This window comes from Ursus americanus, chromosome 19 (genome assembly GCF_024610735.1).
Source record: "Ursus americanus isolate L20-20 chromosome 19, mUrsAme1.1.p, whole genome shotgun sequence".
In the NCBI taxonomy this organism is placed as follows: Eukaryota; Metazoa; Chordata; class Mammalia; order Carnivora; family Ursidae; genus Ursus; species Ursus americanus.
Genome location: NC_142145.1, coordinates 27,919,439 through 27,946,154, shown reverse-complemented (window position 1 = coordinate 27,946,154; position 26,716 = coordinate 27,919,439). Strand labels below are relative to the sequence as shown.

Genomic DNA, 26,716 nt, shown 5'->3' with positions numbered 1-26,716 from the left:
GTTTTTAAGCTGCAGTTTGTGGAGTTCGCTGATTCCTGTGGTGTAAATGCTCCTACCATAGCTGATTTTCAAGTTGCCAGCCTGACCCCATTGCCATGACACAGGATAGGCTCTCCGGAGCTCCTAGAGATTGGCTCTTGCACACCTCTGGTACTGTTCTCGAGAATCTGAGATGATGGGATCACTGATAACAGCAATAGCCCAAGACAGGAGGATTTGACTGCCTTCCAGATGGACAGGAATGTAGAGTCAAAAGCAGCCTGGTGCTTTCTCTGTAGGTCAAGGCTACTCTGTAGGACGCTCCCCTCAATGAGAGCATGAGCAAAGAGAAAGAACCAACATGAGTCCTTAGAGGGAAAAACACCCAAGGAAGGTAAAAGGACCAGTATCATGAAAATTACTACAGCTGCAGAATAAGAATTTTGGGAAGTTGCCAGATGTCTGCAGCAGGAAGAAGCATGACCCTGGTGGGCCAGGAGCACAGAGTAATAGAGAGGGAGGTGGCCGAGATGAAAAGGCATCAGAGTCAGCTGAAAGGAGGATGGACGAGGTAGAGAAAGAAGGCCAGGATATGAGCTGTGTAATAGAGTGAAACATCCACGGAAAATAGATTATGTTGCTGTTATGGAAGGTAGTTTAGGGTTTGCTCTCCCACAGTGCAAAATCAAGAAATAAAAACAGTGAGAGAGAAAATGAGGGCACTGGAGGACAGAGATGGGAGCTCTAAAGTGAGGATTATGGGGAAAAACAGAAAGAAGCCTGAACCATTCCATAGAAGAAATATCTAAAGGAATGATCGAAGGGGATATTCCCGACCTAGGAAGCACCTGCCTCTGTAGAGCCAAAAGGCTCATCGTGTTGTGGGAAAAATAAAAGGAAAGAGATCCGCGCTATACTCATTTTGTCATTAATAAAATTCTAACGTAATGGAAGGAAAGTCTTTGACTATAACAGCATAAAACAAGTTGCCTACGAAGGAAACAGACCAGGCTGGCCTCCATTTTCTCTTCTGTTATTTCACATGTTAGATGACAGTCTTCAGAGTTTTGAGGGGGAGAGATCCTGGTCTGAGGGTTATGCTTTTACAGGTAGAGATGGAAAACGTGCCTTATGGGACTTTGCAGAGCACAGAGCCGACTCTGGTGGGGCTGCAGGGGAAGAGCTCTGGGGGAGTGGGGAAGGTCAGGAATGAGGCAGAGGACTCTTCCCATATTTGTGATTGTTTGCCCTTAAGACTGTATGGAGTGCAAGTGTTATTTTTATTTTTATAAGGAGCATGTGATTCTATTAAAAAAAAGATAAAAGCCATAACCTAAGAAGGTAGATCACGAAGACATTTGTTCCCTCTTGTTGAGGAAACACTGAGGCTGAGAGAGTGCTTATGAAGGCTCCTGCTTTACAGGATTAGGTCCAGAATCCACGTTTTGACTTCTGTTAAATATGCCACAGGCTCCGCCAGTTCCACCATGTTGTCTCTTTGGAAGGAGCAGTCCGGCCGACGGATGGCCTGCATGTGGGTGGTGCCCTGGGAGCAGAGCAGATGGGAGGGGTGGAGGGTGGTGCGAAGCCGTGTTGGCTTGTTCATTTCTTAATTCGGTCACCCAGCATTTCTTGAGTGTCTGGTATGTGTTGGGCACTGGGCTAGGCATGGGGATTGCAGGCAGGAATCAAATGCCACCTGCATGTATTCTTCAGAGACTCAGAATACTGCTGTGAGGGAGAAATACCTTTAAACACAGAAATAGTTCTCATTGGTCAAGGCAGGAGGTAGGGGTAAGCACATATGTTAGGCAAAGCCTAAGCCCGTCAGAATCATCTGGAAGGCTTGGGAAAAGCCAGAAGGCAGGACCCCACCCCCGGAGCTCTGATTCAGTAGGTGGAGCTCAAGAATTTGCATTTCTGCTGCCAAACTCTAGGCTTAGTAAGAGTACCCCCCACTCCCCCACCCCCGTCCCAGGTGGCTTCAGGATTGGGAAAAATTCTTGCATCACGCAAATGTGGAGGGTAGAGATGTATTCCTTGGGACTCGTTTAGGTTATGAGACACGTCTAACCAAGCAGGATTCCCTTGGTCCCGCAGAGAAATAATTCTGAAGGTCCACACTATCTAATTTGGACTGCCCCCATAGGTCTATGGCTGTGCAGGGTAAAATTAGAGTGTTGAGTCTGGAAGAGCCCTCGTTCCATTCATTGCTGAGCTAAGTATGGAGTAAGGGACTCCAAGTGGCCTGTAGCAGTCACTGTGAACGGCAGAGCCAGGAGTAGAGGGCAAGTTCCAGACTCCCCACCCCCCGCCCCGTGTTCTTTTCCAGCATCGCCACCCTCCTTCTCGCCCCTCTGTGTCTGTGGGACCTGCTGGGCAGTTAGTTCCTCAGCAAGTTTGATTACTCCTAGTCCCTGTCACCGGGACCTGCAGGCAGCCACCCAAGGGTTAACTGTAGTTGGACTGGGAGCCCGAGCCAAGTACAGAGTGTCCATTGTGCACCCGCCCCCTCCGCCCCCTCCGGAGGAGTCGCTGACTGCTGGAATGTGACAAGGCAAAAGGTTTTCACCTTGCCTTGGCTTTCCTCCTCTGTGAGTGTGCGAGTGGGTGCATGTGCTCACGCTCACGTGTCGGCAGGGGTGCGCCACAAGAGAACTCTCAGTTGTCTCCCAGACTCACCAAAAAAGTGAACTGTGAATTTGGGGTAGCAGGTACCTGCTGGGAGAAGGCAAAAGGAGAACAACAGCCTTGTGTGCTGGTGAAGTAAACAGACAGGTTAGGTTTCTTTGCTCTTCACTTTTGAAAGCTTCTTTTTATTTTTTTTTAAGGTGAGGGGCGAATGTGGACATGGGGGCTGGATTATAATCCTCGGCGTGGACTGTGAGTTTTGCAGCGGCGCTTGGGCGGGCAGAGCTGCAGTTGGGGTCCTTAGAACCACAGGACTTGGCATAGCTGTCAGGGGGCTAATTCATTTTCATTCAGAAAGAACTTGAAGTCCTTCAAGTGCCCAATCCTGCAGTGGGTGCTGAAGCGAATAGAAGAGTTGTACAACTGTAGTCGGTCTCAGCCTGAGACTGAATTGCAATCGAGGAAGGAAAGTAAGATTTGTGTACGGTCCAGGGTTTAAAAAATGTTGCCATGGGGAAGTGAAGGCTTGGGCATGACCTTGAAATATGGGAAGGCTTGGGATTTGTTTGTTTGTTTGCTTGTTTGTTCATTCCTTCATGCAACAAACATTTGGAGAGGACCAACTGTATGCCAGTTGTCGCATGGGTTGGTGGAAGGGGATATACAAAAAGATTCTATAAAAATACCAAGGTGGAGGAATTCTGTGTGTGTAATGCCACTGTGGAGACTGGTTTGACTTGAGCAGGGAATGCGAGTTGGTCGCCAGTGAGCCCTAGGACTGGATTCTTAAAGTGAGACCAGTGTGCAAAGTCTGGAAGTGATGCGTTCCTGAACGTTGGGATGATTTGAAACTGCATTACTGTTTGATCTCTGGTATTTATCATGTCGTACTCAGGCTGCCCTGGTTCGGGTCCCTGTGCAGCAAGAATTGAATTTCAGCTGAGCCTTCTCATGGTCCCCCTGCCTCTACTATCAGGTTCCCTTAATTCTTCCTTTACACTACATGCTGGGATTATCTTCCTAAAACACAGTTTGGTAGTGCCCTTTCCTACCGACACCCCTTAAATGGCTTCCCGTTACCTGTAAGATAAAACCCAGCTCATTAGTATCGCAAGCAAGGGTGTTCATGATCTGGCCGTAACCTTTTATCTCCACCTTTACCTTTCATCGGTCCCTCTTTCCTACGTGTCTCCTGGCTGAACATCAACGTTCTCCTTCCTGAGCATGACCCTGCAAGCTCCTGGCCTGGGCCTCGCCTCATGCTGTCCCTTGTGTCTTCCTTCTTCCCACTCTACCTGTTGAAGCCCCTGAAGGTCAAAGCCATATTCTGTGCTCTTCTCGAAGCCTTTCTGTGTGCTTTCCCATCAATTTATCTCTACTTTGCCCAAGGGGGAACGTTTTTTTCTTTCCTTTGTTTCTCTCCTTTACTATAGGGCATGTAAATATCTGCTCTGTTCAGTTATTTTCCAGATCTCTCTTCAAGAATGTAAGCCCCCTGAGGAAAGAGATTGTATTTCCGTTGTTATCTTAGGATCTTGACTGGAAGAGCACTGCTGGATTTTCATGTTTTGTGGACCTCTTATGACTTGAGCTTTAAGTTTTGGAGCTTTAAGTTTTGGTCTTTGTACCATCAAATCGGAGGAACTCTGAAGGGAATCTTTTCTAATGGAAGATATGTCTTAATCCTACGCCCATTTCACGCTGCTGTCCCTTCCTCTAAAGTTAGAGTTCATCATCTTTTATTTCAGCACAGAACCTGCAGTAGACATTCAAAGTCCCAAATGCGTTTAGTTTAGGAACTTTTAGTGGAGAACTTGCCTCACTTTTCTCCTGACACAAGGATCACTTCATAGGATGTATCAGGGAATTAAAATGTAACCTTGAAGATTCCTGCCAGGGGAAGTAAACCAGCAGACACTACCACGAAAACACGGCTTGTTGGACGGATTTGGGGTACGAGCTGAGAAAGATCTATCGGACAATTGCTGCTTGACAAACAGGAACACATTCTAAGGGATCTGCGCATGTCTCCTCCAACAGCTCGTATGGAATTCGATGCCAAAATGAATGTTGACTTGAATACGACTTTTTAAAAATTATACGAAGTTTTGAGGAGGCAGGCAGATCAGTCTAGATGCGACAAGTAATCTTGTACGTAGAAGAAACGTCGAGTGTCATCTGGTCTCACTGCCCTCGCCTGCCCCTAAGTGGGGACTTGGTCCCTTTTGTAGCCTGGGGCACAGGTGGCTGTTCAGTCTTTGTGTGACGGATTCAGGTGAAGATGCTCTTACTCTCAGTTGGACAGCCTCTTCTCTTCTAGAAATGCTGCGTTCACCGGGTTTTCCCCTAAGAGGAAGCAGTTGTAAATGTGTCTTTCTGCAGGGCCGAGTGGTTTCCAGGAGCCGAGTACGCGCCTGGGGAGCACATGCACGTTGAAGCCCTGGCTGCCTTGCTAGCTAGCTTCCTCACAGGATGTCAGCTGAAAATGTCCTGATTCCAGACGGAGAACATACGTGCCCGGTCTCCAGGCTTCGTTTTTGGCTGTTCTGAATGTGTCTTTGCAATTGTGGTCGGGCATTTTCTGGCGGGCACATGTGCTGGTTAATACCTGATGTTGCTGGGCTCCAAGGTAGGACCCGAAGGTGTGCGGTAATGTCCTCTGCTGGGAAACCTCAGCGTTTTGAGCCATTTTAAGAAGGCTTGAGTGTGATCTCACCTGCAGCCTAGAGGTGGAAGGAGATGATGTCTTAAAGTTTTGTGTGGCCCCAGGGCTCTCAGTTTTCTATTGAGGATGAGCATTGGGCTTCCTTTGGGGCTTTGAAAATGATGAGTCTGAAATTGGGAATAATGGGACATGCAGTGAGTAAGCGTGAGGGATAGTTTAGCTGATACTGTGATGGTCTGAAGAGAACCTGACTGATGTTTCTGGTTTCCTCTGGGGGGAAGGCAGAATCAAAGATCCTGGAGGTGGGGAGAGGTGGGGAGGGGCGACCAGGAGAGCCATTCCTGACATTTCCAAAGGCCTGTGAAATGCTCCCTCTCTTTCTCTTTTTTATTGTCATGTAGACAGAATGCTGCTTCGTTTAAGGACCAGAGAGGGAATTAAAACTGTCTTGAATGGCTATTTTTATCTAAATAATTGATAATGATTAAATATCTTTTGTGTGGATAGAAACATTTTTAGGATTGTTTTGCATTAATCACAGCATCGAAGTGACTTTCCACTGAACTCTTTATGTTTTCCCCTTTCAAGCCTGCTTCTAAGCTTTGCATTTGTTTTAAGAAATAAAGATAATTTTGTGTAATTGAAATAATTTAACATGAGAAATGATAAAGAAAGAATGGTCAGGAGGTTAGCTAAGTGTCCTTCCACCAAGATGATGGAGGGCTTCACCCTGGCAGCTCAAGGAGGGGGTTGTGTTCAGTGTGCAAACTGTTCTTCATGTGTGAGAGGGAAGTGTGCTAAAAGCCAGCCCAATGCCGTTCCCACAGACCCGCCTCAACACTTCAGACTTCCCTTTCGTCATGGTTGGTTTTGATGGTGACTCAGCTCGCAGTGGCTTCAGTATAAGAAATTTCTGGCTTATTGTTGGACTGGAGGACTGGCTTCTCTTATCTTTATTCTTGGGTCATAAAAATTAACAGTTCAATGAAGGGCTGTGTGTGTGTGTGTGTGTGTGTGCGCGCGCGTGTGTGTGCGCGCGCGCACGCGTGTTTCCCTCACTACCAGTAGAATCCAATTTGGGGATAGGCATATTCTGTTTGATTTTTTCCCTATCATTTTTTTTTTTTCTGATGGCCATCGATTAGAGGGAAGGGGCTTCTGGAACTTAGGCCAAGTTCCTTTTGAGGTCATTTTCCTTCCTGCCACGACTAATTATCTCTCTGGTTCTCAGTTGCAGATCTGACCTCTTCTGAACACGTGGCCGTGTCTCCATCCCCGGGACTCTGAACCCAGCAGCTGGACCACTTTGTCCTTGGGATTTTGGGTGTCCTCTCTTCTCACCTTTCCCCTTTTCCCTCTTCCCTCCCACCTCCTGAGAACTCCTGAAGACTGTGGGATTGTCATGGAGTCCAGGGAAATCTTAAGCAGCTCCCGGCAAAGGGGAGACGAGTCAGAATTCCTGCCTGTCTCCTCGGCCAAGCCCCCAACTGCTCCTGGCTGTGCAGGAGAACCTTTGCTCTCTGCTCCAGGAACTGGGAAGGGGATCCCAGTGGGTGGAGAACGCATGGAGCCGGAGGAGGAGGATGACCTGGGCTCAGGGCGGGATGTGGATTCCAACTCAAATGCAGACAGCGAGAAATGGGTTGCAGGAGATGGCCTGGAAGAACAGGAATTTTCTATCAAGGAGGCGAATTTCACAGAGGGGAGTCTGAAGCTGAAGATTCAGACCACCAAGCGGGCTAAGAAACCCCCAAAGAATCTGGAGAACTATATATGCCCACCTGAGATCAAGATCACCATTAAGCAATCTGGCGACCAGAAGGTGTCCCGTGCTGGGAAAAATAGCAAAGCCACCAAGGAGGAGGAAAGAAGCCACTCCAAAAAGAAGGTAGGGAGCCCTGTTTCGAAGGGTTTTTTGTTTATTCATTTTTGCCATTCTCCCTCCAACTGTTAAAGGTCTGTGTGCTTATTACTTATTTATTTTGGAATTATCAATCTCTTTGGTGGAATACTTAATGCCCTCCAGGAAAAATGCCTCTGATATCTTGGTATAGTGTCTAATTTATTATTGTTTCTTCTACCCACATGAAAATCAGTAGCTACTAGAATTATAATTCTGGAGCATTCCTATTTATTGTGTAGCCAACAATTGACTGGGTCAGACCTGGCTAAGCTGTGACGAAACATTTGCATCTTTTCATATAGTTAAGAGTGGGATGTTAAACATTTTTGGTCAGTCATAACAGCCAAGAACCTATATAACCTCTTTTGGTTTCAGTTACTGCTGTAAGTCTTTCTAAATTAGGGAAGTCGCTCACTGGACTCAGGAAGCTATCTTCATAGTGATTTAGGCTGCTAGGAGGCTGAGAGATCATTGCTCTGAAAACCAATGGGGAGCCCTGGAGCTCAAGCTGGAGAAAGAAAAAGGGGTGGGTGACTGACCTGAATCTTTGTTTAACACAGTGTAGATTTTTTAAGATTGGGTGTTGAATGAACTTGATTGGTTGTCATTGTCTTCCTAAAAATCTAACAGGTGGCAAGCAGCTCTCTAGGTGATTGGTGGAATCATTTGGTTGGGAATGAATGGGTCCCGGTTTCATCGTATTTATATTACAGGGGGTTACAATGTCCTCTCTTCTTGGGAGGGGTATGGCACTCAGCTGTGATAGCAGGGGATGACCCTAGTCTGGCAAGTGTTTGTCCCCAAAACTCTCTAGGGCTCGTGAATGCCTCTGAAAGGAGCCCTGTTATTTTCAGAGGTTTTGGCTTCAGGGTGGTAAGAGTTCATCAGTGTCTTTGTAACTTTCCCCCACATCTTATTTAATTGGGCTCTAGACATGATGGATGAGCTAAAAATAGCACATGGGAATGACCCTCTCTCCTTTATGACTCAGAGATAATCTGTAGCATTTCTGTTACTAGTGGTTTTGAGCTTCTCAGTAGTTGCTTTCAATAGAACTGCTAGAAATCATGTTCTTTCTTTGGTGTAGGGCTTGTGTACTTCCTCATGCTAAGTGTTTTGATTGATATGTTGCATTTAAAATCCAAAGACTTGGACGAGAAGAGATTTCCTAGGGTGACCAGTGCCTTTCAGTTTGTTTAGACTATCCCAGTTTTAAAACCCGAAGTCCTGTAGCCAGGAACCCCTTCAGTCTCGGACAAACCAGGACAGTTGGTCATCTTATTTTAACATTTGAAATACGCAATATTTTTTAGAAATTGGCTTGTTTTTACAGAGCATAGAGGTAGTGCTTTCCCTTTCCTGTCCCCATGACAAATTGCAGTGATTTCTGGGGTCTCTGTCATAAAAACCAAAGATTATCTGGATGCTTGTAGAAACTTCTGAAATTCTTGCAAGAGAATGCAACAGTTCGAATTAGGCTCCACTTAGAAAGTGAGGCTTTGCTTTGGAGTCTGGTCTCCTCAGCTTTGAAAATGAGTATCTTTGTCTTTGGCCACTGAGATGGCTAGTTCTTTGTGTATTGTTGGATTTTTGTGTGGGTGGGCAGTCTTGAAAACTGTGGTAACTGTTTTCCCTCCATGCCCCTCACTGCCAGGACTTGAGCAACAGCCCACAGTTAGGGTGTGCAAACTCGAAGTCATTACCCTAGAACGATCTGCGTTGTCCTGATCAGGTATGACCTTACATACAGCCACAGGACTGTTCCCAACGATAGCCTTCTGCCTCTTGGAATGCCCCAGAATAAATTCTGGATTTTGTGACATGGGGATGATTTTGAAGCTTCAATGTACAAGGGACCTCCATGCTCATATCTGAAATTCTCAGGCTTGTTGTCCTCACCCAAAAAGCTGGATGCCCTTTGTGTGCTTTATTGGAAAGAGAGGGAAATCGCTTCTTCAAATGTGTGACTTACCGAGTAAGTGTTTCTAAGTCTTAGAGATTGGAAGGGAGAGAAAGGAAGGGGAAGGACTGATATTCAGCCCACAGTGCTGCATTGTGCTGACACTGTATTGGGAGGGTCTACACAAATTTTAAATTCCCAAGAGCTTGCTTCACAACTGTACTTCTCCATCCTTCCTACCTTTATTTACGCCCGGAGCTGTTACTTTGCAGAAATGAATGCATGAAGTTGTCAGTACTGAGTTTTAATCACTTGATAGATGATAGAAACATTCTCTGATCTCTATGGGATTAGAGTGTTAACTTTATTACTCTGCAGAGTTCCTGTTGGCTTGAAAAGAGAGAGTTAGCAAAAGCCGAACTTGAGGTGGAGAAGTAGAAACCTCGCTTACCGTTTCAGTGCCGTGAACTTGCAGAATTTACTTATTTGTATGAATGTGAAATACATGATCAACTTGTGTTGGCGGAAAGGACAAGGAGGGCATTTGGTAAGCAAAGATCAGTGTCTGACTCTAAAATCCAGTCTTCTGGATCTTTATTTTTTTTTTTTTAAATAAACTCTATCCGCAGCATGGGGCTTGAACTCATGACCCTGAGATCAAGAGTCTTGTGCTCTACTGACTGAGCCAGCCAGGCCACCCCTCCTTTTTTTTTTTTTTCCAATGAGGCAAGTCACTCATTGAAGAAGTGTGCATGGAGTGGCCCTTGGGACTCAGGTCCTGTGTTGGGAGTGAGGAGGGAGGCTCTGTTGAGCTGATCCTTGAGTTGGCAGGAATGCCCACTTGGGCATCACCTGAATTATGTGCTGACTTAGAGCAGGGGTCGGCAAACTATAGCCTGTGGGCCAAATCTAGCTCCTTGCCTATTTTTATGCAGCCCACAAGCAAAGAATGGTTGGAAAAAAATCAAACAAAGAATAATATTTTGTAACATGTGAAAATTACATGAAATTCAAATTTCAGTGTCCATAAATATAGTTTTATTGGACTAGAGCCACATCCATTTGTTTACATTTTGTCTGTGACGGCTTTTGCACTAAAACGGCAGAGTGGAGTGGTTGTGACAGAGACTGTATGTCCCACAAAGCTTAAACTATGTACTATCTGGCCCGTACCGAAAGGAAAAAAAAATTGTGCATAAATATATATATATAAATTGTGCATATATATATATATATATATTTGTTGACCCTTCATTTAGCGAAAGGACATAGAGCTTCAGGATAACAAGGAATTTGTTCGGTTTTGTTTTTAATGAGTCCGCCTCCAAACTTGGAGGCTGGGGGAAATTGGGTGTTAACATCATTATGTGCTTTTTTTTTTTTTTCTTTCAGACCAATTAATTTTGTTCAAGTCATTGTTTGACAGCCTTAGGCAAAGACAGCTCGTATTGGATCCCAAATGATTTTCTTTTTCATTGGTTTTTGTAAAAAGCACACTCCTTAGGATAATGATAGCATTCCTTACATATCACAGCTAGTGTAAGCTAACTGTATTTCTGCTTGTTCTGCTGCTTTGGGGTGAAGACATATACGTGTGCCATCCTCAAGAACTTTATTCCAAGTTTCAAACCTAACACCGGTCCTCCAAACCGGAGAGCCATTATAGGTGTTCAGGTAGCATGACCCCTTGAGTCGTAGGATGGCAGGAGGGGACCCGTGAAGATACCCCGTCACTGGCTCAAGGGTGCATGGACTCTTTTTAACCAGGGGTCGGGTCACCTCTCTTCCATATGAAATTAGGATGGCCCCTGAAATGCTGTATGGAAGTGGGCTTGTGATGACTGAATTTATGCTGGGTGTAGGAGCGACATTTGGTGAGAAGTGGGGGCTGAGAAGAGCATTCAGAACATATTCCAGCCCTCAGAATTGTCCTTTGGATGGACCTGCTTTGCAGATGGACTCAGTAGAGGCAGCTTGCTCCTTACCATGACACCAGCATTGTTGCGTGTTAGACTTACCCAGACAAGTGAGGAAGTAACATAAGCTTCATGTAGTTCCCTTCTAGGTCACTCAGTCAAAACAACAGAAAACATGAGACTGGATCTCTAGAAGCAAGTTCAAGTACAGCACGTGAGCACAGAATGTTCCAACAGTGACGGGTTTTTGAAAGGCTCTCAGCTGGGCAGAGCTTAGCAGCTCTCCTCTTTCCTGAAGACTTCCCGTGGGAGTCAGGGACTTCCATCCAGGTTCAACAGCATGAGAAGAAGAGGGGACTCTTAGACTGGCTCCCTTCAGTGACCCAGGCTGGAGATGAGGGGTGGGAATCTGCACCAACTGGCTTCGTGGCTTTGCATCCAGAGTATAACCGTGTTGAATCCCCAGTTTCTTTATCGGCCAAATAGAGATGATAATTTCCACATGATGTGACTTGATGGAAGATTTTAGGAAAAATGGGTAATTGACAGAGCACACATCATAATAAATAGCTCGAATCTGCGGAGCTATGTGGCCCTCTGCTAGCTCTTTTATATGGATTCACCTTCACTGTTAGTCCTTACAGTAGTCCTGCCAGGCAGATAGTACCTCCTTACAGATGAGGAAATGGAGGCTCCTCTGCTTCAGAAAAGCAGGAACCCAAAAGGGCAGGGTTGGTCTTTGAAGCCGGTTCTTCTCTACCCTAAAGGTAATGCTATATTCCGGTCCCTAAGCGACCGTACTCTAAAAGACTGCTGGAAGGTAAGGATCTAAGCACTGGGACATTTCTTGCACACCTTCCATATTCGTTAGGGTGACAGGATCATCATCTGGTATATTGTCCTTAATTCCAGTGTTCCAGGATGTTGGAGAGAAAATTCAAAGCCTCATGAGTTAAAGTCTTGTTTTTTTTCCTTTGTTCTGCTTACGAATTTTTATTTGCTTTTGACCAAAATACAACTTTTATTTCATTTCTTTGGATTTAGTTTCCCCTTTTCCCAGATGCATCAGGAGAACCTGTTTCCTCCAACAGCAAGGACTTTAACCTTGTATCTGCCAGCGGTCTGCATGGTCCTAGAAACATGCTTGTGATTTGTTCCTGGCCATCCCCCCTACACCATCTTCATATGTGTATGGAAAGACTCTAGCGTTCTGCTCTGAGCACTCCTGACCCTCTCTTAGGAAGTTCAATGAATCAGGCATTCATTTACTCATTCTTTAAATGGTAGCTTTTTTGTGCCAAACACAAGGTATGGATGTAGATGGGAAGCAAGGTTGGCCTCAGATAAGTGGGTTTGCATTTAAGTCAGTAAGTAATGGGAATGCTCAGTGGGCTTCGAACTGGGGAAAGGGAAGGGTCAGGGGCCCAGGGGACATAATGACAGTGATGCAGGCGGAGAAACTTAACAGGGGAGCCTTTAGGTAATACAGATGTCAGTGAGGAGGACTGCACTAGGGTTCTGCATTTTAACGTAGGGTGCCGAGAGGCACATTTCTCTCTTGACCCTCTGTGGTGATAGCAGTTGGGTGTATCAGGTAGTTGGAAGGGGGTGTGGGGCAGGGGAAGAAGGTAGCTCAGAATGCCTGACACCTGACTGCTGTACCCATTATCTCCTCTGCTCTGGTGATGGCTCTGGGCATCCAGCATAGAGCCTTCCACCCTCTTTGTGGCTCGGGTGTCCTTCCCTTGCCATCATTTTGCCCAGCAGCCTCTCCGGTCGCTCCTATGTACATTGCTTGACTGTGGGCTTGCCCTCCCTTCTTCCAGGGGTGAGAAGGTGGTGTTTTCAACTTCTGGGGGTATGAACTTTTTCTCCCCACAACCCCCTCAACCTGATAGAGTAGGTCTCACCAGCTTTTCTTCACAAGAGGCTGAATTTCACCTCTTGTTTAATTTTATGTTTTCTCTCTATAATTTTTTTTAAGGGGCACATTCCTATTTATTCATCAATGTGCCTGAAAATTTTGTTTCCTGATAGGTTTCTCCCTAGTTATTTTATAGCTAAAGCCGCATGAAGGGTGGTGAGTGACCCTCTCCACAAAGTATTTGTCTCCAAGGTGCAACAGGTGACATTTGACATCTGGAGCTGAAGGTGTGGGGGACAGAACAGTGGACTCGGGGATGGGAGCCCTGGACACTAGCTCTGTCTCTGTCACTAACAATTTCAGCAAGATTGATTCATCTTCCTGGGTCTCAGTTTCTGCATGTTAAAAAAAAAAAAAAAAAGGAATGAACCCAAACCAGCTTTTGACCTCTACAGCCTTATTTCTGTTTAAAAACTGGAAACTTTAAGAGCCATTCTGCTAGATGGGGCAAGTCTTTCTCTTTAACAAAACTAGTTACTATAAACAAAAATTTTGACCTCTCTTTGGATCCGCTGTTCCATCATCAGATTATTTCCTTTCTGCCCCAGTGTCAAAAGGCCCACGATCGTGGGAGCAAGTGTCGGAGTTGAGTTTAGAAAGTGGTGAGATTTACCAAACTTGTGTTCCATGACGATTTTCTGGGAAACTTTGGTTCTTCCTTCCCTTCTTGTATTTTTCTTTTTTTCCCTCTGTATTTGGGATTCTTTGGGGTTTAAAGCACCTTGCTAGCTCTTTTCCTCTTGGTTGTGACATTCCCTTGGGAGTCAGTCTCACTTTGGAGACATCCCCAAGGAATATTCTTTGGTGAACACCATGGGATTGCAGATAACCTGGCAGAGTCCTCAGGCAGGGAAACTGTGTTCTGTTCTGATGAAGAGCCATTCATTCCCTGAAGTAAGGAATAAGGGATCTGTTAGCAAGAGTCCCTGCCCCGAGAGTGGGTTGGAGGTCAGATCCCCTGTATTCTGGACCAGGTTCTTGGTCTTTGGTGGAAGAGAAGCAGGGCTCTGTATGACCTGAGGCAAGTTACTTAACCTCTTGAAACTAGGTCCCGATTGTATGAAAATCAGGGGTAATAGCAGCATACCTCCTCCTTGGGGATGGAAGGGCCTGTGGGCACTTAGCACCACCTCTCACTCAGTGTGCCTTACTCTTGTTGGGCTAGCGTCCACCTTATTTGGCCACCCACAGGACCTTCCTCTGTGCAGGCACAGCTGGCCCACAGTGACCTGCAGTGGTGCCGGGCCCCTGAGGGGGGTGTGGGTTGTCTCAGAAGCCCCTGTTTCTTTAGGCTGACCCCGCTTTCAAAGTGCTACAGGCTGTGTTGAATTATGTTCGCGGGCCGCAGTGCCGCTGTCTCGTTTCTGATGCCTCCACAAGCATCAACGAATAGAGCAGACACCGGTGGGTTGGTTTTTGTTTGGTTTTTTTTTTTTTTTGGGTGGTGGTGGTGGGGATTGCTATGGTGATTTATTTAGAGATGGTTCAAAGGTCTTTCATCTCTGTGGTCATTTATCTGCTGAACTAGGATTGCTGCTGAGCTCAAAGCTTGACTCAAAATGAAAGTGTTTAAACAGTGTCCTAAGAACGACCGAGTAGGGTTGAGTGGGCGCTGCCTTCTCCCCTGGCTGGGTTTCCAGCATTTGCAGAGTCTCCCCCTTCTCCGTCACTGCGATTTCACATCCTCAGAAAGTTCTCTCAGAGCTGCATTTCCGGCTGCTCTTCAGTTACACTGCCTTTTTTTATTTTTAATAAAAGGCCAGAGAACCAATCCCTTTTGGCTCTGCTCTGCCCTGTCCTTTGATTCTTCTGATTCCTGCAACTTTAAGTTCAAACGTCCTGCCTTCAAAGCACCGCCATGCAGGGCGTCCCAGGCCATCCCAGGATGTCCCCTGCCTGCCTGCCTTGTGCGTGAGACATGAGTGGCTTTGGCCAGGAAGTCGCTGGGCCTGGGCGAGGGCACAGGCCGAGAGCACGGGGATGTGGCAGGGAGGTTCGCAGAGCCTGGGCCCCAGGCCCTGGTTCAGGCTCCTGACTGCATTATAGATAGAAAACAAACAGCACGAGCCAATGAAGTCTCCTGCTGTTGAGGGGTTTCTTTATTCGCAATAAACTAAACACTGAGTGTGATCCTTCGCACGTGGCCAAACTGCTTTAAGGAAGGGGTTTCAACTGGGATGGTCTTCGGGGTGACTTAACTTGGAGAGTGGCCCTTGAGGCTCTGGGAAGCACCCACCCCCCAACCCTGCACCCCCAACGAGGAACCAGTGGCCAGAGGGAGAGGCTGCCAGAGGGGAGAGCAGAAGTTCAGTGGAGCCCAGTCCCCGGGAGTCATACAGACAGATGCAGCATGCAGACACCCACTTGGGCTCCCAGTTGCACCCAGCAAGTGCCAGAGTCTGAATTATATGTCCTGGCTGGTGAAGCCGTGAGCCCTCTGTGCAAGCTGAGGCCACTGTCTGAGCGTGTCAGAACACGGCAACCAGAGCTCCGCGTCGTGGGCAGGTTTGGGCTACAGACATTCTAGGGCTCCTTCCAGCTTTCCATCCTATTCCAGGGAACTTGCCCTCTGAAGGCGAGGGGCCTCCCTGTATACCTGAAGTGTGCTTTTCTCTCTGAAGTCCCAGGTTTGTTTTTTTTTTCTTCCTGCCTACCCCTCCCTCCCTGGGCCGACTTCCCTCACCTCCCCACCAGCCTATGACCTCACCAAGGGAAACAATGAAAGCCTTTATTTGCTCTGAAAAGTCCAGGCAGTTCCCATCTTGCTACCTGGCCCGTGAGGCCGTTTGATAACCATCATTAGTATCAAATGCAGGTTGCTCCAGTGTATTTTCTAGACCTTGTTTATTGTGTTTTCCCCCAGACCGTCTTCTTTGCCTCCCACAAGTTTCTAGCCAGCCTCACAGTGAGGAATCAGAAGTGGGGAAGGGGGAGAGAATTCTGGGAGGGAGACAGACAGACAGCAGCTCTAGGTGCAGCACCACGCCTGGCCAGTAAGTCTTCATTTGCAAACACGAATGTCCCCAGGAGTGCGGGCAGCTTTTTGTGCTGAGGCAGTTGCTTCATTTGCTTAGTGTTGTGAACGGGAGCTCAGCTCAGGATTTGCAGTATTTTTCCTGATAGCCTGGACCCCCAGAGAACCACCCGAAGGGAGTGGCTTGTCATGGGGATCATGGATGTAGCTAAAGGGAACCTATTTTTAGCACATAATAGGAATTCCCATGTTTCCATCCCTGTCCTTTTTAGGGAGCGAGGAGGTGAACACGTCTGTGTGGGTGTGTGGCTCTTCCTTGTGCCTTAGGTTCTGAACTTCCCTGTCCTACTGGGTGGTTGCCACTGGATGGACGGCGGGTCAGCATTGTGCTGGCATTTGAATGCCGGCACGTCATGAAGGAAGCCAAGATTGGGAGATCCAGAAAGGGTCTGAGACGTGGGGTTAAATCCATCGAGGAGGACATTGGCTGGAATTTGGCACCAGCTCAGGGAGCAGGGGAAGGCTGAGCACAGAAGTTGTAGGTCAGAAGAAAAGAAGGGGTCCATGGTTGGGTCACCTTCCAGAATCACGGAATTCACTGAGAGTCGGAAGAGCCTCTGATATTTCTATTCGACATCCCTCCTAAACAAACAAAAGGTACCTTCTGAAATCCCTCCCGGATAGTTATTTGGCAGCTGCTCTGTGCCCCTCCGGGAGGAGACTTGGTGTCTCTTGAGGCAGTCCTGGGTTTAGGAGAGCTCTTTCTTATATTGCACTAAAGTCGTCCTTTTCAAGCTCAACTACTTCCAGTTCCTGAAACTGTTCCTTGGAGTCCATGGTTTCCTGGTGCCAAACCACCTTGATTCCTAGGCTAGAAATGCTGGTTTGTCATTGTTTCTCCTAAAAGGCATAGATGGGGAGGTGGGTTCTCATGGAACAGAGTACAGGACCCAGGACCAGAAGGTGGTCTGGCCTTGCAGAACACCAGGGATTGTGACCTCCTCTGCTGTAAGCACACTACTTCTATTAACAGGGCCCTGGGCTGTCCCAGCTTTTTGGCAGCTTCATCGTTGGTATATACACTGAACTCAAGGTCAAGGAAACTCTAATTTAATTTTGCCTTATGCTACTCTTGCTGGTCTAAATCAACACATTCTACATTCAGTGGGTTTTTTGGACGAAAATTCAGGTGTTTGCATTATTCTTATTTTCATCTCTTTGTGCAGAGTTCCAGACAGAGATGAGAATCACATGATAGTCAGATGGTCTTATGTGGGTCTGGACCCTACAGAGGGCGCAGAAATAAGGCAACTTTGCAATGTAGATGGCCGTCTCACGCAGAATTCCTCTTCTCTGCTTTTTCTAGTAAGATATCTCTAGACCACTCTCCACCATCTGCAAACGGCCTTCTTCGATCTAACAGAAAGGGTTGTTAAAAGTGTGCTGTCAAAAGTAAAGTGTTTTTTTCCTCGGCTATTGTGTAAGCTCTCTGAGGACAGGCATTATATCTTTTAATATAATATTCACTTGTTTTACTTCCCCAGCCCAGATGTTAAACACATTCATGTTAGCTCTGTGCCAATGAAGATAATTCTATGGAAGACACTCTTCTCTATCAAAACACCTTCTCCCTGGTTAGCCTTGTGTATTTTGCCTTGGTGCCTTAGAAACATCTGGAATCTTTCATCGTGCTGCCTTTTTTTTGGTGCACTCATCCTGATATATAGCAGAGCTGAGGCATCTAAATTCTATACGGATCTATGGAGTCGTACGGTGTGTTGAGCCTAAGTGCTTGTGTGGGGTATAGAAAGACCTTATTAGAAAAAATCGATCTCAGGGCATTTAGGGAAAAACCCAGGGCAATGTAATAGACTGCCAAAATCTATTGCAGATAGTACATAGTGTGAAGAACTGGTAGCAGCCATCACACCTGCCTGCACCTTTACAAAGTGTTCCTATCTGCCCAACTGTTGAGTCTTTCTGGTTTGTTCTTAGGATAGTTCCGTGAAGTAGCTATTGTTCCTCCCTGTTTTATAGATCAAGGAAGGGTTTTGGAGAGTTTTTAAATGGCTTACCCCAAGTTACAAGAAATTACCGGGAGGGAGTGGGGGTGAAGGGAGCCTCAAACCCTCATCGGACCCTCAGGTCTCCAGGTTCCCAGCAGCAGGAAGCGATCAGTGAAAGATGCACTCTAGCTGGTCCTGCTGAGACATCTTCCAGGAGAAAATCACTGAGTCTTCGCCATCCACCTGCTTGTTCCTGCTGCCCGCCCCTGGCGCAGGCTGTGGGTGAACCTGGGCATTGTGGCATCTGCCCAGAGACTCACAGCCCTTTTTTTGACTGCCCACAGACGTCTCCCCACTGGAAGACATTCAGCAGGGCACCCAGGCAGTGAGGCGTGGTAGCAGGTGACAGCCGACAGCACGGCACAGGGCTACGGGAAAACAGGCTTACCGTGACTCAATCGAGCAGCTAGTTACAGTGCTCTCAAAAGTGCCCTGGCTCAGACCGAAAATGCGGGATGCACAAAGAGCCCCTCCAAAAAAGACTCCGGGAGCACTTTCTGGTCTGAAAAACAAGGGAGGGTTGGCTACCCCATACCAGGGGCTCTGGGCCCAAAACCCTGTTCGGGCTTTAATGAATGAATCCCTGTTTTCTCGTATTTAAAAAGGGATTAATACTGTCTCTCTTCCTTCCGCATCCCTTTGAAGACAATCTGAGCAAATGCTTCTGCAATGTTAAAAGTGCAGTGGAAGTACGAGGTGCTCTTCTGCGAACGGCCCTACAGTCGGTTCCTAACAAACTACAGCCTCTAATTAAACTTTTTCCATGGCTTCCTCCAATATCCCTCCGTGCCTGGCCTCTTTCTTCGCCTGCTTTGAATAAAGCCCCCAGACGTGGCGGTGACAAACAGCAGCGGCAGGCTGGACGCGGCCAGCGGCCCGGTCCAGATACCCGCCACATGGTGTAATTGCCCTTTGTGAAATTCTGGGGTGAGAGGTCAGCCCTCTTTGCCCATCTTTGTCACTTCTCAGTCATCTGTATCCTGGTGGCGGTTGTGTTATCCCAGTACCCTTCCCCGACCCCCGCCTCCCCCCGCTTTCTCCTGGAGCCCAGGAAAAAACCATCTGCTGAGTTGGCTTTCAGAAGATTTTTTTTTTTAAATACCAATTTCCCTTTGTTCCGAGGCAACCTCCAATCAGAGCTGGGGTCTGCTGGGTTTGGCGAAAGGCTGGTATTGTGTTTCGTGCTCCCGGAGGAAAGGTTGTCCACTTGCTTTTCTTTTTGATTCGATTCCCTGCCATTCTGTAGGGAGACAGGGGTTGCAGCTGCCGCCGTCAGCTGTAAATAGGGGACCCCCTTGTTTAAGAACCTACACGTTAATCCTGCGGCAGGGGGAGGGGAAGAAAAACCAACAAAAAACAATAACAAAACAGACAAAAAAAAGAAAGAAAATCAGCACGCACAGAGGTCTTTCTTCCTGTTCCTGCTTCATCCCGTAAGTCACGCAAGATCCTACTAGATGCTTAACCTCGGGCCTCGCTGTCGTTGAGGTTTTCTTGAAGAGTTTTTGGTGTCTAGCCTCTTCTGTTTCCTGATTTCTTGCTGAAGAATATGAACTGCCCATGAGCGACAGAGGAGCGTCGTTCTTTTATGGAAAACCTGAATCACAGAGAAAGGCCATTGGCGGGCAGGCTGCTTTCCTGGGCATGAGAGCGGCTACCGTTTGGTACTTGGAGTAGCTGGGAACTTTGCCAGGCATTTGACACGTATTGTCTCCTAAATCCTCCCCACAACCACAGTGGAGATGTTATTATCCCCATTTTACAGATGCATAAAATGAGGCCCAGAGACCTCCAGTCACTCGCCTCACGTCTGAGTCGGGAGGCTGTGATCCAGCGTGCTCACCGTCTGAGCCGCCAGGCAGCTGGCCCAGGGCTGCTCAGACAGCCCTCGGGCGGACTGAACTGAGCGTGGGAGCCGGAGGGCCTCACCTTCGGAGGCTGCCTTCCAGAACACCTGTGGGTGAGGCGCTTTCTCAACGCTTCCATTTCTCTGTCTGTGACACTGGAACCACAGTCGCTAGACGCCAGGGAACCCAGGGAGAGTTGGACAAGTCTCGTGAAAGCTTTGTAAGCTGTTCAGTCTCTGAAGCTAGGGGTTTCTCTTATCCTCTTTTTCTGATACATTCCACAAAGTAGGTACAGCTCCTCTCCGCAGATGTAGGAGATGCTCTGACACATCGTCTCAAAGTTATCCTGCAGCTTTGGCGCCTGCCCACCCTGGACTCACTCCCATCTTTACTCACGGGCCCCCGCGAGGTGTTGGCCCCCTTATAGTCACATGGGTGTGTCGTGCTTCTTCCTGGTGGTAAGAAGAGGGGTCAGCAAGTGGACATGTGCCGAATTCCATAAATTGGTGAAAATCCATGAAATCCATAAGGCAGTTTTGAAACATGCCATCTCCTCCCTCTTCTCACTGTTGGGCTGGGACTATGACCCCGAGCACCGGAGGGGCCTCTGGGTTCCCCTAGAAATGGAGTATAAAATACAGCCAACACGAGAAGAGAGAGAGGGGAAGGTTAAAGGTTTCTCTTTTGCTTCCTCCCGAGGATATAGACTTTTCCTACATAACTTAAAATATGTGCATGTGTCTGTATCGATTTTAATATCTTGAAATATATTGTGAGCTCCTATTAATGTAGATTATAAGAAATGTAGCAAGTTAGTTGAGCAATATACTCATCTATAGACTCCTTGTTCAACAGCCTACTCTATGAAATGAGGTAATTTTTATTAAATGTTCTTTACTTTCCACTACAGTCCAGGAGTGAACACAAATCTCAGTGAAGGAATTAGAGAGAGAAGACTGGGTGAGGGGGGTGGCGAGCCCACAGACTGGGCAGACATGGGGCCAGGGGTCAAGAGGAACTGTCCCTTCGCTCAGGTCTGCCAGCTGACTCGGGCTGCATGCTGGGTTAACTGGGGTCCCGTTCTAGTGCAGTGTCAGCCAAGGCTGCAGATCCCAGGGTTGTGAGAGCAGGAGGGGCAGGGAGAAGTAGGAAAGGGAAAATGTTGGCTTCAGAACAGTGGGCTCTGCCGGGCGTGAGGAAGATGCCCTATCAGAGTCACAGAGCGAGGATGAGCACCCCTGCCAGTGGTGACTGTCCCACTTGACGCACTCTCTTCCTGCATCACTAAGCCATTCACTAACACATGCGTTCGTGTCATCAAAGGTATTTCTTCAATAACTATTGCATACCACGCACTATTGTGGTGATATAACTGGGTGTTATCTCTTAAATGTCCTAAGAGGGGTAATGTTGTCTGCCTGACTTGCAAGCTCTAAGTAGCAAATAAGACAGATAAGCTTCTCCATAGTATCTCCAATAGGAAGAAGGATGCCAAAATTCTCAAAAAATACCTTGTAGTTGACTGGTTCTTTGGTTGGGTGATAGGGACAGTCTGTGACTAATTAAAAAGGAAAACAAGAAGCAGTGTGTCCACTGTGCAAGATGGGCTGTGAGTTGAAGGTGTCCATTCTGTAGACACATGTGGCTCTATGGTATTGATGTATTTAATCAGTGGGATGTCCTTGGGATTGCCAGCAGAGAAAGAGGAAGCAAGAGAATAGTAAGGCTGGCTGGAAACCTGAAAAATCACTTGTCACACAGTTTGGTATTGGGACCAGAATCCAAGAAAAGCAGTAGAGGGGATAGAAGTGGAAAGGGCTGGTATATTGGGGTGAATCTGGTGCAAGGAGGGAGGCTGCCGGAGAGATGGCGACTCCCGGGGGAGGAAGGGAAGGACAGCATCTGGGAGAAGACGTGTGCAGGGGGTGAAGGGTAGGAAATTGCATGTGCTTAGGGGCCATGTCAGCATGTTAAGGTCTGGGGGGAGGGGCTGCCTCCGAAAGGCTCTAGTGGTCCAGTTAACCGTTGCAGAGGAAGGATGAAATAGTGGAGACAGTGGGTAGTGCTGGTGCAGCCTGGCTTGCGGTCCTGGAGCTTCTCAAAATTGTTTGGCGCATCACCCAACGTACTGGCAGGTTCCTGCTGGCGTGGAAGCCAGTGCTGATAGCTTTCAAGGGGCAGGAGTACGGTTGGGTCTGGAGAGGGGCTGCTGCACGCCAGGCCAGCTGTGCCCCTTCTGCCTCCAGGGAGGAGCAGGTGCTGAACCTCTGGATGCCTGACTTTCCTTCTGACCTCATTCCTGAATGACAGCTGACCTTCGCTCCCAGCGTGAGGCCTGTAGTGGATTCCTCTCTGTCTGGGCCTGACTGCAGAGGGCCTGTGGCTGCCTCTGCTCATCTCCTTTAATGCACGGAGATAATCGTTGGTCCTTGCAGACTCTTTCTCAGAAGAGGACAGCTCAGCTGTGGGGCGTCAGCCTGCAGGCACTGGAGGCAAGGCCAGAGGGGAGGACAGATATTCAAGGCAATGGTCCAAGTCAAATCTATACACGTCCGAGAGGGACCTACAGGCACGTATGTCCTTCTGCCGTCATATTTCTCTGAGGAGCTCTAAGAAGGTCGTGCGGTCTGGTGTCTGTTAAAGAGAAGCAGGTGTTATATGCATATACGTGTGTGTGTGGTGTGTACAGCTTCTGGGAAGATAGATTTTGCACACAATGTAATAGATCCCTGACCCAAGAAGCAAGAGGTTAAGTCTCTGGCCTTAACCTAAGCCTTAACCCTGGGTTTCCTTGTGTGCCTCTTGTTCCTTAGGGTCCCATCTTGAAAGCAAAAGATCCCAAAGTCATCTTCAACTCTGATATTCCAAGAAATCCCCCTGTAAATACTGATTCGTACAACTAGGTGTTTGTGCATATAACTAGGAGACATATTAATATATAGATGTGATTTTATCTCATCATCAATGTAATGATGTGCATAGCTTTTTTTTTTTTTTTGGAATAGCTGCCTATGGGTATCAAATGCATATTTAATTGAGAAGAAGTAGACCATATGCAGCAACACCTCATATGAAAGATGACCAGGAATGAAAAAGGAGGGGAATCATGTGGGCATCTGGACAAGTGAAAGAGTGCAGAGCCATTGCTCCCAATTTATATGGACTTGTCTGGCCTCCAAAGAAACCTCCAAGCTTCCTGTCTTCCTGGGGAGGTCCAAGGGTGGTGCCCATGTTCTGCGAGATGCTGAGGTATGTGCAGAGCCCAGGGAAGGATGGAGGAAGAAGGGAGACGTGGATGGACCTTGAAAAAAGCATAGGACTGAGGCAAGGGGGAAAAGTAACCTGGGCCATTGCATGATCCCCGTTCACGGAGCGCTCACAGCGTGCCTTCAGGCTGCCTAGCTGGTCGGCAGAGTTTACCTGGAAAATCGGGAATGCAGAGAAGCCTCGGAGGGCCAGATTAGGGAAATCTGACTTTTTTTCCTGAGTGCAATAAGAAAGAAATAGAGTTGCCCACTCCGGTGCTGGGGAGAAGAGCGTGGTAGAGTGTGAGGGCAACTCTTTAGGAAATCATGCTATAGCCAGCGCAGGAGGGAGGCGAGCCCAAAGGTGGGCAAGAGATAGAGGTGAACTGTAGCACCCAGTGAGGTGAGGAAGGGCCCTTGGTGTTTGCTGTTACACAGAAGAGGCCCAGAGAGCCATCAGGCAGGTGGAAAGGGGCCGCCTCTAACATTCTGATTCCTGGAACTTAGAGAAAGCTCGGTCATTTTCTTAAGAAGTCATTGATTGGTTTTCTAAAGAATCTGTAAGTGTCTTGCTGACACTTAACAAAAGTTGATTGGAAAGTGCCTTGAGAGAAGAGCTTAATGCATTCGCACAGGTTTCAAATCCAGTCGTCTTGCCCTGGGATTTGGTTTCCATGAGCAGTGCCGAGCACCGGAATGCCAAAAGTAAGGCGTTCATCAACTTCATCTTCTTGTCCCCTTACAAACTCAAGGTGGACGTCTGTATGTCAGGGTCATTGCTCATGGTGTAGGGAGTTTGGATTTCATCCGGAAGGTTCACTGTTCCTGGTCTGTTCTGTTTTTTGCTCTGCTTCAACACCCAATTCCTCTGCTACCGCCAAGTTCCCCAGCTCGGCACAGGGATCAGTAAATCTCTTCTTTTGCACGAAGCTTTTAGGGAAATGGGGGGGAAAAGCCAGCATCTGTTTGCCTCCACCATCATCTCTCCACAGACCTTTTTTAACCACTTTACATGCAACCCACCCATACACAATGTGGAGGAACAAATTGCACTTTTTCTGTGTTAGAAAGGAACAAAAATGCATATGGCTATGATGGGGAATTTCCCCCACCCTCGGAAGATGGGGGAACAGGGCAATGGTGTGAAAGAATGAATTAGTTATGGCAAATCTTGTTAGTGTCCATTGTAAGCAGAGAAGCTAAGCCATCTGTGGCCACTTGCAAAATTGTTCCTTGTTTGTTCGGGCTCCCCACCGAAGCAAATCTTTGTGGCTTCTGATAATTTGCATACTGTCACTTGTTTGCCAACTGGAGGGTGTCTGGACATGTGTATATGAGGGGGCATCTGTGTGGACATGTATGTGTGTGCTGAAAAGAACCCACTGTTGGTATGCTGTTGAAAGAAATGTCTGGGGGGCTGGCTTTGACGGAGTTCTGGGCTTAGGAGGAGAGGAAGGAGTCTTGGGGGATCCTGTTTATATTATTTTTAGACATTTCTACTCAACATCTCCAACTGCCTTCGTGTGTTTCCATCCCTCACTGCCCCCCGGAGTCCCTTGTTGTCCCGATTCCTCTCCCCTCCTTGCCTCAATTTCTAAGTTCTTAATTGGTGGTGTGTGTCCTGGGAGAAGCAGAGCATGTTTCGGGCAGCTTAGCATCTTAGTTGTAAGCGACCAGTGTGACCGAGTCACGCTGTGTCGAAGATGCTGCTGTCTTACCTCCATCCATTCTAGATGGTGTTTACAGTGGACCTCCCGTAGACGAGTGGTATTCCAGATGCTGTAGGGGTCTAAGGGCTGCATGACCTTTATTACCCCCGTCTTCAGGGAGTTTCCATGATAAGCAGCACATGTTCTGGAGGTAATGAGTGAAGGAACTGGTCACTGTGGTCCAAAATGGCCACTGAAGGCTTTGCATCTAAGGGCCTGTGCAAAACAGATGATTGTATAGGGTGTCTGCTCAGGAGGGCTCCATGCTAGACCTCTGAGATGTCCAGGCTGGCCAAAGAAATTGGCAAATGCAAATCTGCAGAAATCATACAAAAGTGCTCCTGCTGCTTGTCATCAAGCCATCCTAGGGGAAGGATGATATAAAGGGATAAGGATCTGAGATAAGAGTCGGAGTTCTTCAGCATTTGTTTCTAGCTGCATGGGTAATTTATTCTCTCCGTCATGATGGCGGCTTCCTTGGCCACACTGCACCTTGCTGTCTCCTTTGTAGAAAAGGTACCATGCTCTTTCCTTCTCCTTCTCTTCCTCTCACTTTCCTTTATCCTGGGCAAACGCTGACAATAAAGAAAGCTGGTGCTTTCGTCTCTGTGGAGGACCTCTTTTTGTACTTCTGCATGTTAGGGTGGCATTCTCCGTAGCTATCTGAGCGGGTCACACTGCCTCCTGCGGCTTGATGGCTACACGCGAAGAATAGTAAAGATAAAGGAACCCTTGAAGCCCATCAGAGCCCTCTCCCTTTTACAGATGAGGAAACAGCCCAGATGAGGGATGTTTCACCATTTGTCCAAGATCATATGGCCAATCAGTGACAGTCCGGAAAAAAGACCATTCTTTCTAGTCATCCCAACACTGGGTGCTAAAAATGAGACAAGACACTTGATTGCTGTGGCCACTTAGTGCCACTGCGTGGGATTCTGCCTGGCCTATTTGCTTGACCCATCTCATGACAGCTTGGCCCTTCTCTCTTGAACCCTCCGGAACCCACCATGGCTTCGCCCAGGAGAATCAGATAAAGGAGGCTTTTATTTCCCAGCTTCCATGTGCTTGCAGCATTCAGAGAAGAAGGCCTGGCAGTGGGAGTGGGGTGGGGAGAAAACATTTGTCTTTCAGTACTGGCCTGACATGAAAGCCTCACTGATGGGCACTTTGAGAACCCCGCTAAATAATGGCCACAACCAAGACAAAAGATAAAACTGACCCACTAGTTATTGCGGTTACTTAAACATGATTTACCCTGCATTATACTGGCTGGGACCTGGGGGTCTAGTTTCTAACGAGCCAAGAGACAGCACAATTAATTACATGGGAAGGAGCGCTATCAGACAGCAAACTAGTCACTGCGAAAGAAGAGGTCCTTAAATATTCCCTACCTTCCTCAAACCCTGGCAGAAACACACAGAAATAGCACAGCTCACATACTGGTGGACACAGGCAAGGATGGGGAGGTGATGCGTGCTAGAGGTCCTGAGCAGCATGGGAGGCTGCGGGGGTGGGGGTGGGGGTGGGGTTTGGAAGGGGACTGTCATGTGATGTGGCTGAACGGGGAACGTCAACCAGGGGCTCTACATTTTCACTGCCCTGGTGGACCTGATTTCCACCCCGTGTGTGCATCTGATAGTTCACAGGGGCCTCTAACCTCAGTGACGTGCCCACTTGTGGTAGTTAGGATGTGGGGGTGGGGCGCTAGAGTAGAAGGAAGGCTCGAAGGTGGAGAGGCCAGTGAGAATGGGGACCCAGTTACAGGACGTGTCCCGTCCACTGTGACAGGCACAGCTTTTGAATCATCTTGTAATCTGCAAGCAGATCCCAGCAGCCTTCCTCTGACTGGAGTTGCCTTAGGGATGTCGCCGTATCTCCCCTTGGTTCAACGTCGTGGCCGGAGAAGTCAGCTCTGGAATGGCGTGTGGAGCAGGAAAGAGGAGAAGGTAAAGCCTGC

The 26,716-nt window shown here is 47.7% G+C and overlaps 1 protein-coding gene across 1 annotated transcript in view; it reads left to right on the top strand.

Annotated features, from left to right (window-relative positions):
• The window catches only part of SETBP1 (SET binding protein 1), a 364,424-nt gene that overhangs the window by 14,379 nt on the left and 323,329 nt on the right, over nucleotides 1-26,716 (top strand). Inside the window, 1 exon segment of the mRNA XM_045789978.2 lies at nucleotides 6,507-7,163. Coding sequence (XP_045645934.2) covers nucleotides 6,678-7,163 — 486 coding nt within the window. The 5' untranslated portion in view covers nucleotides 6,507-6,677.